Source organism: Sceloporus undulatus, chromosome 6 (genome assembly GCF_019175285.1).
Source record: "Sceloporus undulatus isolate JIND9_A2432 ecotype Alabama chromosome 6, SceUnd_v1.1, whole genome shotgun sequence".
Taxonomy (NCBI): domain Eukaryota; kingdom Metazoa; phylum Chordata; class Lepidosauria; order Squamata; family Phrynosomatidae; genus Sceloporus; species Sceloporus undulatus.
Window position 1 is genome coordinate 560031 of NC_056527.1, and position 11028 is coordinate 571058.

Below are 11028 nucleotides of genomic sequence, written 5' to 3' on the forward strand. Positions count from 1 at the left end.
AGGCAGGCCCTGGATGTGTTTACATCCCTCCTGCTTCTAGGAAAGGGCCCTCCTCCTCTGTTCCAGGGAGAGGGAGGTTGCCCAACGTTTGTGTGTTTGTGCCCACCGTCCCCAGCTGGGCCTCCTCCTCTTCCTCCTCTGTCCAGGTGGGCTCAGGCCAGTCCCATGTGAGGACGACCCTTTGGGTGAAGTGCAAAGAACGAAGGGCGGCTCAGCCCTGTGGAGTTGGCCCTTCTGGTGTGGCGCAGGCCAGGCCACTCCACTTGCTCCTGAAGCCACTGAGGCGGAGGGGACGCTGTGATGACAGTGATGGCAGCAGTGCAGCACGACGGCCCTTTGGGGCCAAAGGAGCTGGGTTAAAGTGCAAAGAGCGAAGTGTGGCCCAGTCCCACGGAGTCGCCCACTTCACTTGTTCCTGATGCCGCCGCTGAGGCGAGTGCGCAGGAGATGAGTTGGGCGTCACGCAGGGAGAGGATGCGCCTGTGGCGGAGGGGACGTTGCGCAGGGGGCCACTCCGCTTGCTGTGCGCTGATGTCTCGGCGGAGGGATGCTGCGGTGCAAAGGCGGCAGCGATGGTGATGCTGGTGCAACACGACAGCCCTTCGGGGTAGGGCAGTGCAAAGGAACCCGTGAGGGAAGGCCGGGGGAGGCCACGGCTCCTGTGGCGCTGGGTGCGGATTCTGGGCCTGGGCCTGGGGTGCGAGGGCTGCCCAGCCGAAGCAGCAGGGGTCCCTGGCGGCTCTGGGCCCTTTCCCCCGGGGTCCCTCTGGCGGGGCCTTTTCCGCGGGGGCCCCTCCTCTTCCTCAGGAAGGGCCCACAGAAGCGGGCGAGGGACAGAAGCCAGAGCCCAAGCGCCGCCTCGGGGGCGCGCACGCACAGCAGCGCAGTGACGTCCTCCCTTCGCCCCGCCCCTCCCCGCGCGGAGCATTCTGGGCCGCCGGGACACGGTTCCAAGATGGCGCCGAGGGCAGCAGCGGCGTCGGCCTGAGAGGCCTAGGCGCCTTCCTGGCGGCGAGCGAGCGAGCGAGCCCCGTCCTCCGCCCTCCGGCCATGCTGCTGCTGCTGCTCCTCCGCCGCCCGGGGCTCTCCTGCGGGGGACGCGGCGGGTGGCGCCTGGCCCGGGCCCCCGCCGCCAGCCGAGCGCCCGCCTCCGCCGCCCCACTCGTTGCTAGGTAACCGCTCGCGCAAAGCACCCCGGGAAAGAAAGGCCGCCTGAGGGGAGGGAGGGAGGCTGGCCTGCGCTTTGCCTTTCGCACTCGGGCGGGAGCCAGCCGAGTCCGGAGACAGAGACAGAGAGCCCTGTTAGTCGTAGAATCCGAACGGTCCCCTAAAGAGCAGTTTGGACTCCAGCTCCCAGAATCCCAGGCCATTGGCCGGCATGGCTGAGGCTTCTGGGAGATGAAGTCCAAAACTCTTACAGGGCGCTGTTTGGGGCTCACTGCCCTAGGAGCAAGCATGGCTTCTCTGTGGGCGATTAACTGTGCCCTTTAAGGGCATCTTGGACTCCAGCTCCCAGAATCCCAGGCCATTGGCCGGCATCCCTCAAAGATCCAAGATCCCTCAAAGGGCACTCTGTGGATCTGGTCTCTGTCTGCCTCAGAGCAGAAGCCTTAGGGCCAGGGAGACGGTCAAACTGGGCTCTGAGAGCCGGAACCAGGGCTTGGAAATCCATCGGGCCACTTTAGGCCAGGAGCCACACTCTCTCAGCCTCAGAAGAAGCCTTGCCAAGAAAACCCTAAGACAGGACAGCCACAGGGAAGCCATACTTGCCCAGAAAGAGACTCATTGGAGAATACTGACAAGCAAGTCTTTCCCCAATGTCTCCCTCAAGGCAAGTATTCTCCAATGATTCCCTGGCAATAAACTGTGCTCCTTGAAGGGTTTTGGACTCCAGCTCCCAGAATCCCAGGCTGTTGGGCAGCGTGTCGTCTTTCCGGATCAGTGCTGCCTTCAGTCCCAGTAAACAACCTTCTGGTCAGAAATGGCTCCATACTGAGGAGGGCTGGAGGCCCTTGCGGCTCCATCGCCCTTCTCTTCTCCCTTCTCCTTCCTTTCCTCCTTCAGGTATTCAGGCAGCCATGCCCGCTTCTCCTGCTTCCTGCAGGCTCCCAGACGCCTGGCCAAGCCATCGCCCGCCCTGCTGCTGCTCTTGCCCCGCCGCCTCCGCCCCTTGGGCCGGCTGGCTGCTGCGTTGGCTGGTCCTGCCTTGGTGGGGCTGGGGGCCGGCTTCTGCAGCAGGGTCTTCTGCCAGGAGGCCAAGAAGGTGGAGATGATCTGCGTCCCTCCGCCGGTGGTGGAAAAGGAGCCGGACTTTAACTGGGCCATGTTCTGGAAGTTCTTGCGTCCGCAGATCCTGGCACTGACAGCGGCTGTCTTGGTGAGCATCCTTCGTTCTATCCTTTCTTCCTTCCTGAAGAGAGGGACAGTTGTGCCCCATGCAAAGGGTGAGAAGAGGTGTGACAAAACAGACTGATGGCCGTGTACATGCGCAGGGAGGCCCGCGTAGTTTGCCCAAATGCCAGCCAAGTCAGGAGAGAAGAGCATCTCTCCATAGGCTCAAAACAGGGGGAGAGCAAAACCTGACCCTGAGGAATTGGGGAACCAAAGGCAGCAGCATGAGAGCTCTAAGCCCAGTGCCCCTCCTTCGCTTCCCTGATCCTTTGACCGCTGCTCTCCTCCTGCTTTTCTCCTCAGTTTGCCCTGGGAGCTGCCCTCCTCAATGTCCAGATCCCTCTCCTCCTGGGCAAGATGGTGAATGTGGTGGCACGACACATGCGCGTGTCTGACTACCTGCGTGCGGTGCGTCAGCCTGCCCTGCGCCTCTTGACCATCTATGGCCTCCAGGTGAGCTTCAGATGCTCTGTGTTGCATGTGGGAGGGGCACTTTGGGGCAGCTGCCCTTTAATCCAGGGTCAGAATCAGGTGCTGATGTATCCTGGGGTGGAGGGATGGAGATGGGATTCTGTGGCTAACGTGACTCTCTTCCTCCCTGCCTTCTTCTAGGGGGTGATGACCTTTGGATACATCCTGCTGCTCTCCTGGATTGGGGAGAGGGTCGCCAACAGTATGCGCAAACAGCTCTTTGCTTCTTTAATCAGGTAACTCACCTGGGGTCGGAGGGAGACTGCAGGGGAAGGCTTGCTCAGGGAAGGCCACCTTTGCCAGGAAGGTGGGGGGGGGTTGCTGCTGATGGCAGAAGAGGGTTTGGTGGTGGCTAGTGCCCTCTGTATGGGAATGAAGACACCAGAGCGAGATGTGAGCTGCACCCCGGAGGAGCCTTGATTGTCCAGAAGAGTGGAGCAGTCTTGGCCAAACCAGCCCAGCGTTATTTATTTCCCATTGCAGCCCCTGGCAGTGTGGGCCCATGTGTGGCTACTCAGTTCCACAGAATCCAGCAGCTAGTCTTAATTCCAGTTAAACTGTAGGACTCAGAACCAGCTGTGTAACAAACCACTACATCACTAAATTAGATTAAGCCACTTAAGGCTGTTACCAGAACATTCTTGACATGTTTTCTTTTCCAACCTGGGGGGTTGTGGGAGCATAATGGGGAGCAAAGGTGTCCCTTCAGGACCTTTCCCTTCCTAGCTGCAGATGCAGACATGTTATAAGGAGCCGCAGGAGGAGGTCAGGCGGAGGGGCGCTCACAGGGCCAGGAGTGGCGGCCCTTTGGGATTTCCCCAGTGGTGCAAGCTTTCCTGCTGGTCCCATGGGGCCTGGAAGTCTTTCTGTCTCTCTTCTGGCACCATCCTCCTGGAAACAGGAGGAGGCTGATTAGGGAGAAGTCCTTAGTGATATTTCTTAAAGAATGGGAGTCCCTTGTGGACTTTGTGTGAAAAAAAGGAAGATGACTTGGTAACTCTTGGTTTTAATTATGGGAAAGGATAGACTATGGAAAGAAGAGAAGTTGTGTTAATATTAGAGAGTGAGGTATGATCAGTTGTAAATGTAAGTACGTGTAGCTACTGAAAGGAAGCTTGGAAGTCATCTTTTTCTCTTTGTTTTTCTTTGTTTTTAACTTTTTATACCTTTTAATGTACTGTTAAAATAAATCTGTAATAAATACATTCTGGGGGGAAAGGCAGGAGGTGGCCTTCTTTGACGCCAATCAGACAGGGCAGCTGGTGAATCGCCTGACAGCCGACATCCAGGAATTCAAATCTTCCTTCAAGCTTGTTATCTCTCAGGTGCGAAGGACAAGAGGGTTTGGAGGGGAGCAACTGAACAGGGGGCCCAAGGTCCTTTGGGAAGGAAGTGGAGCCTGGCTGGGGGTCATGGGAAAGGATCCTTTCTTGCCTTCATGGTTTCCTCCTCCTTTCTGTGCCCCCAGGGCCTCCGCAGCCTCACCCAGACGGTGGGCTGTTTCGTCTCTCTCTACCTCATCTCCCCCAAGCTGACAGGGCTGCTAGTCGTGGTGATGCCCTTCCTGGTGGGGATTGGCGCCTTCCTCGGCGCCTCTCTGCGCAAGCTCTCCCGCCGAGCCCAAGAGCAAGTAAGTGTGGCCCAGGCTGGGTGGTCTACCAGTGGCATAAAGGGAGGCAGACCGGGGGGGGGGGAGGCGCTTCCTTCACTATCCTTGGGGTCTGGTAGGGTTTCTGCCAGCTGAAGGGAGGGGAAAGAGTCATGTGGGGCATTAAAGCCCACCCTCTCACAAACTGAAGATTTCAGGCATACAGGTGAATCGATTTAATTGGTCATAGTAATCACTACCAATGACATAAAGTGGCTACCATACGTTATCTTTCTTTGTTAAATCTGGGCTCTTGTGAAGGCATTGCTTTTGTAAGCTAGAGAGCTGGATCCTTCTCACCCGCAGGTGCGGGGTCCCTATGTGAGAGTGTTTCCCAGGTCAACCAGTCCCCTCCCAACAAGGTCAGGACAGGTTTTTGGTTCTGAGTCCCATGTCCTTTTACTTGTGGCATCCCTGTCACACTGCATGTGGCATCTGGCTGGGTTTGATGCTCCCTAGGGGCATGGCCACTCTGACACATCAACTACTACTCCTCCTCCTCTCTTGGGTGCAGGTCGCCAAGGCCACGGCCGTGGCAGATGAAGCACTGGGCAATGTTCGAACGGTGCGGGCCTTTGCCATGGAGACCAAAGAGATCCAGTGAGTGCCCCACCACAAGCCTTCCCCAGCCCCTCTTTTCCTGGATTGGACCAGGCTGGATGGTGATCCTCTGGCTCAAGAGAGGGCCAACAGCTGTGGGGGGGGGGGTGATGCAGAGCAGTCAGTTGCCCCTCCTTTGCTTTTCTTTCAGTGCTGAGGGGTGCGGGTGAGCTCAGAAGGCCTTTCCCTGTGGTGTGGCCCCGTCTGTCCTTTGGGGCAGGGGGCTTGTGGCACATCATGGATTTGCCCGTCAGTGGCACAAGGCGGGCACTGAAGCTGATTCTGAGTGGGAGTGCTGCCTCACATGCTCTCCTTTCTCCCTTGCAGAGAATATTCAGCAGAGGTGGACCACTCCAGCCGCCTCAACATGAACTTGGGGCTGGGCATTGCCTTTTTCCAGGGGCTCTCCAATGTGGCCCTCAACTGTGAGTGGGAGCAGAGTTCTGCCAGCCTCCTGAGACCCCCCACCCTCTTTCCTGCCTGTGTGCTCTGCCCACAGGTGTGTTGACATGTGAGTCTTTGTGATGGGGTGGGGGGGGGGAAGGAGTGTAGATGTGGCTGTTGTTTCCTGGGCCATCCTGGTGCAGACACTGTTTCAGACAATTGTGTCCATAGGGCTGATTTTGTGGGGCTAAAGATCATCCAGGGATTCCAGCCCAACAGCACAGGGGGCAATGGAATCCTCTCTGCCAGGAATGGAGCCCAGGTGCTGAAGGGAGGGCCACCTGTGAGCCTATTGTGCGCAGTGAAAAGTCCCAAGGAAAATGTTGGTTGGCTATCAGGCATGCCTCTTCCTGGGCCCCCTCACAGTGGCTCTGGGTGTCTCAAGAATTTCTCTACAGACTGCCCAGCAGCTCCAGTTTGGGTCCCTGACTTGGAAATCAGACCTCTTTGCAGTGTCTCTGGCTTTGCCCTTTCTTCCTTCTTGCCACATTTTCCTGCAGTTGAGGCTTTGCTTCGTGTCCAGTATTTGTTGGAGGTCTCCACACAAACCCAAGTATCTTGTTCTTTTTAGCACATGGTTGAGGCTGGGGTCTGCCCTGGAACCCTGGATTCTTCAGCAAAACATAAAAACTCTATTCCTGCATTCCATTCCCCTTTCCTTTCCGTTCCTTCCCTTTCCTATGTTTTCCCAGATTCTTCCATCATTGCTATCTCCTGCAGCTGCTTTGTCTTCTTCAGGTATTGTGTTGGGCACCATTTTTGTGGGTGGCTCCCTCATGGCTGGAGCAGAAATAACGCCTGGAGACCTCATGTCCTTCTTGGTGTCTTCCCAAACAGTGCAAAGGTAAGATCCAAACAGGTCCCCCACTTTCCTTACCTGCACAGAGTGCCAAACAGCTTGGCTTTAATTGTGACAGACTCTCTGCTTGTGTCCCTCCAGATCCATGGCCAGTATGTCTATCCTCTTTGGCCAGGTACGTGGCATAGGCTTCCTGCTGTAGCGGTTCCCTCTTCCCTCCATGAGAACAGAACAGTCGTTCAACACAGTCATGGGCTGATCAAACACGGGAGAAACTTTCTGTGTGGATGCAGCCAGTGGAGAGTAATCTTTCTTCCACTAGTTCAGTGTGAAAGAGCAAATGTTTGCCTGTTGATTTTCTGAGATTCCCCCCTCCCCATTGCTTCACAGCCTGACTCTTGGTCCCTTCTAGGTGTTGCGGGGCATGAGTGCTGGGGCCCGTGTCTTTGAATTCATGATTCTGACCCCGGAGATCCCTGTGTGTGAGAGAGAGCAGCTCGCTTGCAGCATGCTGAGTGGGCACATTGAATTCCAGGATGTCAACTTCAGGTGAGAGACTCCCGCTGTTGCTGCCAGTGGACAGGTCTCCAGGGACCAGAGTCCTTGCCAGGATGGAGGGGCAAGATGGGAGAGGGTAGATTTTCTCCCATTTGGCTTGGGAGAGATGGGAGAGCATGTATTAAGACAAAAGGCAAACACCTGTAATTTCCAAAAACAGCTTTCCATCATTCATTCTTCGTATAGTATGGATTTGGTCCATTTTGTACAAATTATCCTTTTCTGTAGTGTGTGACTGAAATGGTCAAAATCAGTGAAGTACCCCCCCCTCCACCCCGATATCTCTCAGTATCTTCCCATATCTAGCTTATCTTCATAGCCAAAAGAGTGAAGAATTTGCTTCATTTTTTCAGAGATTCCTAAGTTGTTGACTCTTGTGCCGAACATGAGTGCCACAGTTCTGATAGGTGATCATACAGGCAGCGAATATGGTTCCAGACCATGCTGGGCACAAATCTTTTCCTGTGGTTCCTTGTCCTCCATCTGCTGCCAGGACCTGAATGTCACAAGATCAGAGAGAGGAAAGGGGCCCCAGGGGCCACTTAATCCAGCCCCCTTTAGCCATGCAGGAGCCCATAGCTGAAGCACTCATGAGAGATGCCCATCCAGCCTCTCTTTAAAGGCCTCCAGTGAAGGAGAGTCCAACACCTTCAGAGTCTATCTGTTCTACTCCCTGATGTCCCCAGGAAGCCTTTATCTCAAGGCTGAGGAACCTGTGGTCCTTCCAGATGTTGATGAGCTACTTCACCCATCATTATCCCCTCCATTGCCAGGCAAACTAGGGCTGATGGGTTTTGAAGGCACCAGTTTCTCCAGCCCTGCTGTGTTCTGATAGTGGTGTCTGGCAGTCTGTATTCTGTCTCATCTCCAACAAGCACTTGATGAACTAAACTGAGCAGTTTCTGGATTAGCTGGGCTGTTGAGCATTTCCCAAGATCTGGTCTCTTCTTTCCGTTGCCAGTTATCCCACACGGCCGGACGCCCAGGTGCTGCGAAACTTCAGCCTCACCCTCCCTGCTAACAAGACGGTGGCGATCGTGGGGCAGTCTGGAGGAGGTGAGGTGCTCTCCCTTTCTCCTGCCAGTGCCAAGCTCACAAAGGCTTTGCTGCTTTGGGACTTCCCCCTCTGCTCTGGTACTTGAGTGTGCGCCTGAGTGTGTTTTGCTTTGAGAACCAGACATGTGTCTGGTCTGCTCTTTCATCTGAGTAATGCCCAACCCTTTCACCAGCAAGTCTTGCTGAACACTGTTGAACTCCAGCCTCATTGTGCTAGTTCTCTTGCTCCTGCCTTTGGGTGCCGTCTAGCAACTTGGGTGGCAGAGTGGAGAGAATAGCTTTGTGGCTCATCCTGGCATTTCCTGTCTCCTGCCCAGGGAAGTCAACTGTGGCAGCCCTCCTGGAGAGGTTCTATGAGCCCACGGAGGGTGCAATCTTCTTGGATGGGCGGGACATCTGTACCCTTGACCCTTCCTGGCTCCGTGGGGAGATCATTGGATTCATTAACCAGGTGAGGAACAGGTGGGGCAGAAAGAAAAAGTGTGTGTGTGTGTGTGTGTGTGAAGGAAGGAAGTGTGGCACGGAAAGTTACCCACAGAAGCCTGGGTCTGCTTAGGCTGGTAGAAATTTGATGGGGACACAGTGCAGGCCCTGCAGAATTGGAAGACAAAGCATTTCTCTCTTGCTCCAAATGCTAGAATGGTGTTTTGATTACCTGCAGGCTGTTAAGCAAACAAAAGATTGAATTGCACATTTCGCCATAGAAGTGGCCGCGGGCGGGTGGTGTAAGTGGTTTTCTGAAGGGAGTTGCTGGGTACGTCTGCCTGTCACTGTTGGTTGTGACACCTGAAATGGAGCCTCCACGCTCAGCAATGTGTAGAGGATGCTGGCCATTTCTTTCCCAGCATCCTCTACTCCTTAACATTAAGAGATTCAACATTAGGAGGGACTTCCTGACAGAGCTGTTCAAAAGTGGAAGTGTCAGAGTGATAGTGGAGTCAGCAGAGGCTTGATGGCCATCTGTCAATGGGAATGCTTTGATTGTGATTTCCTGCATGGCAGGGGGTTGGACTGAATGGCCCTTGGGATCTCTTCCAACTCGATTCTATGCCCCCCCCCCCCCGCCCCAGTTTCCTGCAGCTTGAGAGCTCTCCTGGATCAGTTGGCTCGCTGGGAGCTACATCGCTGTCACTTAGATTTAGTCTGACCTGGAAGAGTAGCTGCTGGTGCTCTTCTGGGAGTCATATTTTGGGCTGGAGAAAAGGCATGAATTCCCTCTGTGCTGCCCTGCAGGTGCAGGAGGTGCTCCCATGGCTTGGATCTCCTCCTTGACTCAGGTTTGACTCTTTCTCCTGCCCCAGGAGCCGGTGCTCTTCAGCACAACCATCATGGAGAACATCCGCTTCGGCAAGCCTTGTGCCTCGGATGCTGAGATCTTTGCCGCTGCCCGCCTCGCCAACGCGGATGAGTTTATTCGCAACTTTCCTGATGGCTACAACACCGTTGTGGGTGAGTTAAGCAGGAGGGAAGCAGGAGGGGGAGCAGCTTGGGAAAAGGAGGTTATGGTTCATTTTTGCAACTGCCCTGGTTACGTCTCATGCTTTATCCCTGTGTGCTCCCCTCTCCTCCAGCCCACCTTCCCCTGAAAAGAGTTCTCCACTTCTCCCACCATCCTTACAAACGGCAGATTTGGCAAGGATTTCTCCAGCACTTTTAGGCTTTTTTGAGATGTTTGGCTGGTGCTCCAATATGCAGTAATAAACATCTGGTTGCTGTTCTAAATGGGTGGAAGACACATGGATGAAGTAATTCTAGGTTCAACCTAGGTTATAAACGGGTACCACAACGTCTCAGGACATTTTATGCCAATTATTTTCATCTTCCTTGGCTGACCAGTTTGAAGTTTCCTAGTGTCCAATTCTGGGCCTCTTGGTCCTAGAGATCTCTCGTGATGCTGCAACATGTTTTAATGTGAAAAGTAGTATATGCGTGTTGTGGCATGTATGCGCACCACAGAGGACCCTGGGACACATCCCTTCAAAGAGATTTTGGATCAGGACCATCCCACCTTGCAGCCTCCTCCTCTGGCCTGGGGTTTCTACCGTGGGACACTATCCTGACCTCTCTCCTGCCAGGTGAGCGGGGGGTGACCTTGTCTGGAGGCCAGAAGCAGCGGGTGGCCATCGCTCGGGCCCTCATCAAGAACCCCAAAGTGCTGATCTTGGACGAGGCCACAAGCGCCCTGGACGCTGAGTCAGAGCACGTGGTCCAGGAGGCGTTGGACCGGGCAGTGGCCGGCCGCACCGTGTTGGTCATTGCTCATCGCCTCAGCACTGTGAGGGATGCTGATCTCATTGTGGTCCTCTCAAAGGGCCGGGTGGCTGAGGTAAGTGAGCAAAGGTGGGGCAGTAGGTGAAATTCAAAATGACTGCAGTATTTGCAGGTAAAGTGGGTCCTAAGAAAGGCCAGTGCTGGGGTTGCAGCCGAGGCTTGGAACCCAGGCTCCTTTGGTGTGTGATCAGTTTCCCTTTCTGCTGCCTTAAACGTAGAATCATAGAATTGTAGAGTTGGAAGAGACCGCAAGGGCCATCCAGTCCAACCCCCTGCCATGCAGGAAATCCAAATCTAAGCATCCCTGACAGATGGCTATCCAGCCTCTGTTTAAAGACCTCCAAGGAAGGAGACTCTATCACCCTCCGAGGAAGGAGTGCATTCCACTGTTGAACAGCCCTCACTGTCAGGAAGTTCCTCCTAATGTTGAGCTGGAATCTCTTTTCCTGCAGCTTGGATCCATTGTTCCGGATCCTGTTCTCTGGAGCAGCAGAAAACAAGCTTGCTCCCTCCTCAATATGACATCCCTTCAAATATTTAAACAGGGCTATCATATCACCTCTTAACCTTCTCTTCTCCAGGCTAAACATCCCCAGCTCCCTGAGTTGTTCCTCATAGGATAAGGTTTCCAGACCCTTCACCATTTTAGTCGCCCTCCTTTGGACACATGGCTCCACTTTCTCAATGTCCTTTTTGAATTGTGGTGCCCAAAACTGGACACAATATTCCAGGTGGGGCCTGACCAAAGCAGAATACAGTGGCACTATTACTTCTCTTGATCCAGACACTA

General features: G+C 54.6%; 1 protein-coding gene across 4 annotated transcripts; it reads left to right on the top strand.

Moving 5' to 3' along the window:
• The first annotated feature begins 476 nt into the window (after positions 1–476).
• Positions 477–10474, top strand: ABCB8 (ATP binding cassette subfamily B member 8). Of its 4 annotated transcripts, none has more exons than XM_042475921.1 (15): positions 477–607; positions 2065–2377; positions 2695–2844; positions 3004–3098; positions 4082–4187; positions 4331–4492; positions 5025–5110; positions 5438–5609; positions 6247–6398; positions 6495–6528; positions 6766–6902; positions 7873–7967; positions 8285–8418; positions 9269–9416; positions 10043–10469. In XM_042475921.1, the coding sequence occupies exons 1-15, from the start codon at positions 573–575 to the stop codon at positions 10321–10323; spliced, it is 2100 nt and encodes a 699-aa protein (XP_042331855.1). In that variant the 5' UTR covers positions 477–572; the 3' UTR covers positions 10324–10469. The 4 variants fall into 4 exon arrangements, with proteins under 4 accessions (XP_042331855.1, XP_042331857.1, XP_042331856.1 ...); XM_042475923.1 differs by lacking the exon at positions 477–607 and adding an exon at positions 646–1172 and having other exon boundaries at positions 10043–10474; XM_042475922.1 differs by lacking the exon at positions 477–607 and adding an exon at positions 913–1172 and having other exon boundaries at positions 5438–5535; positions 6293–6398; positions 10043–10468.
• Positions 10475–11028: the final 554 nt, after the last annotated feature.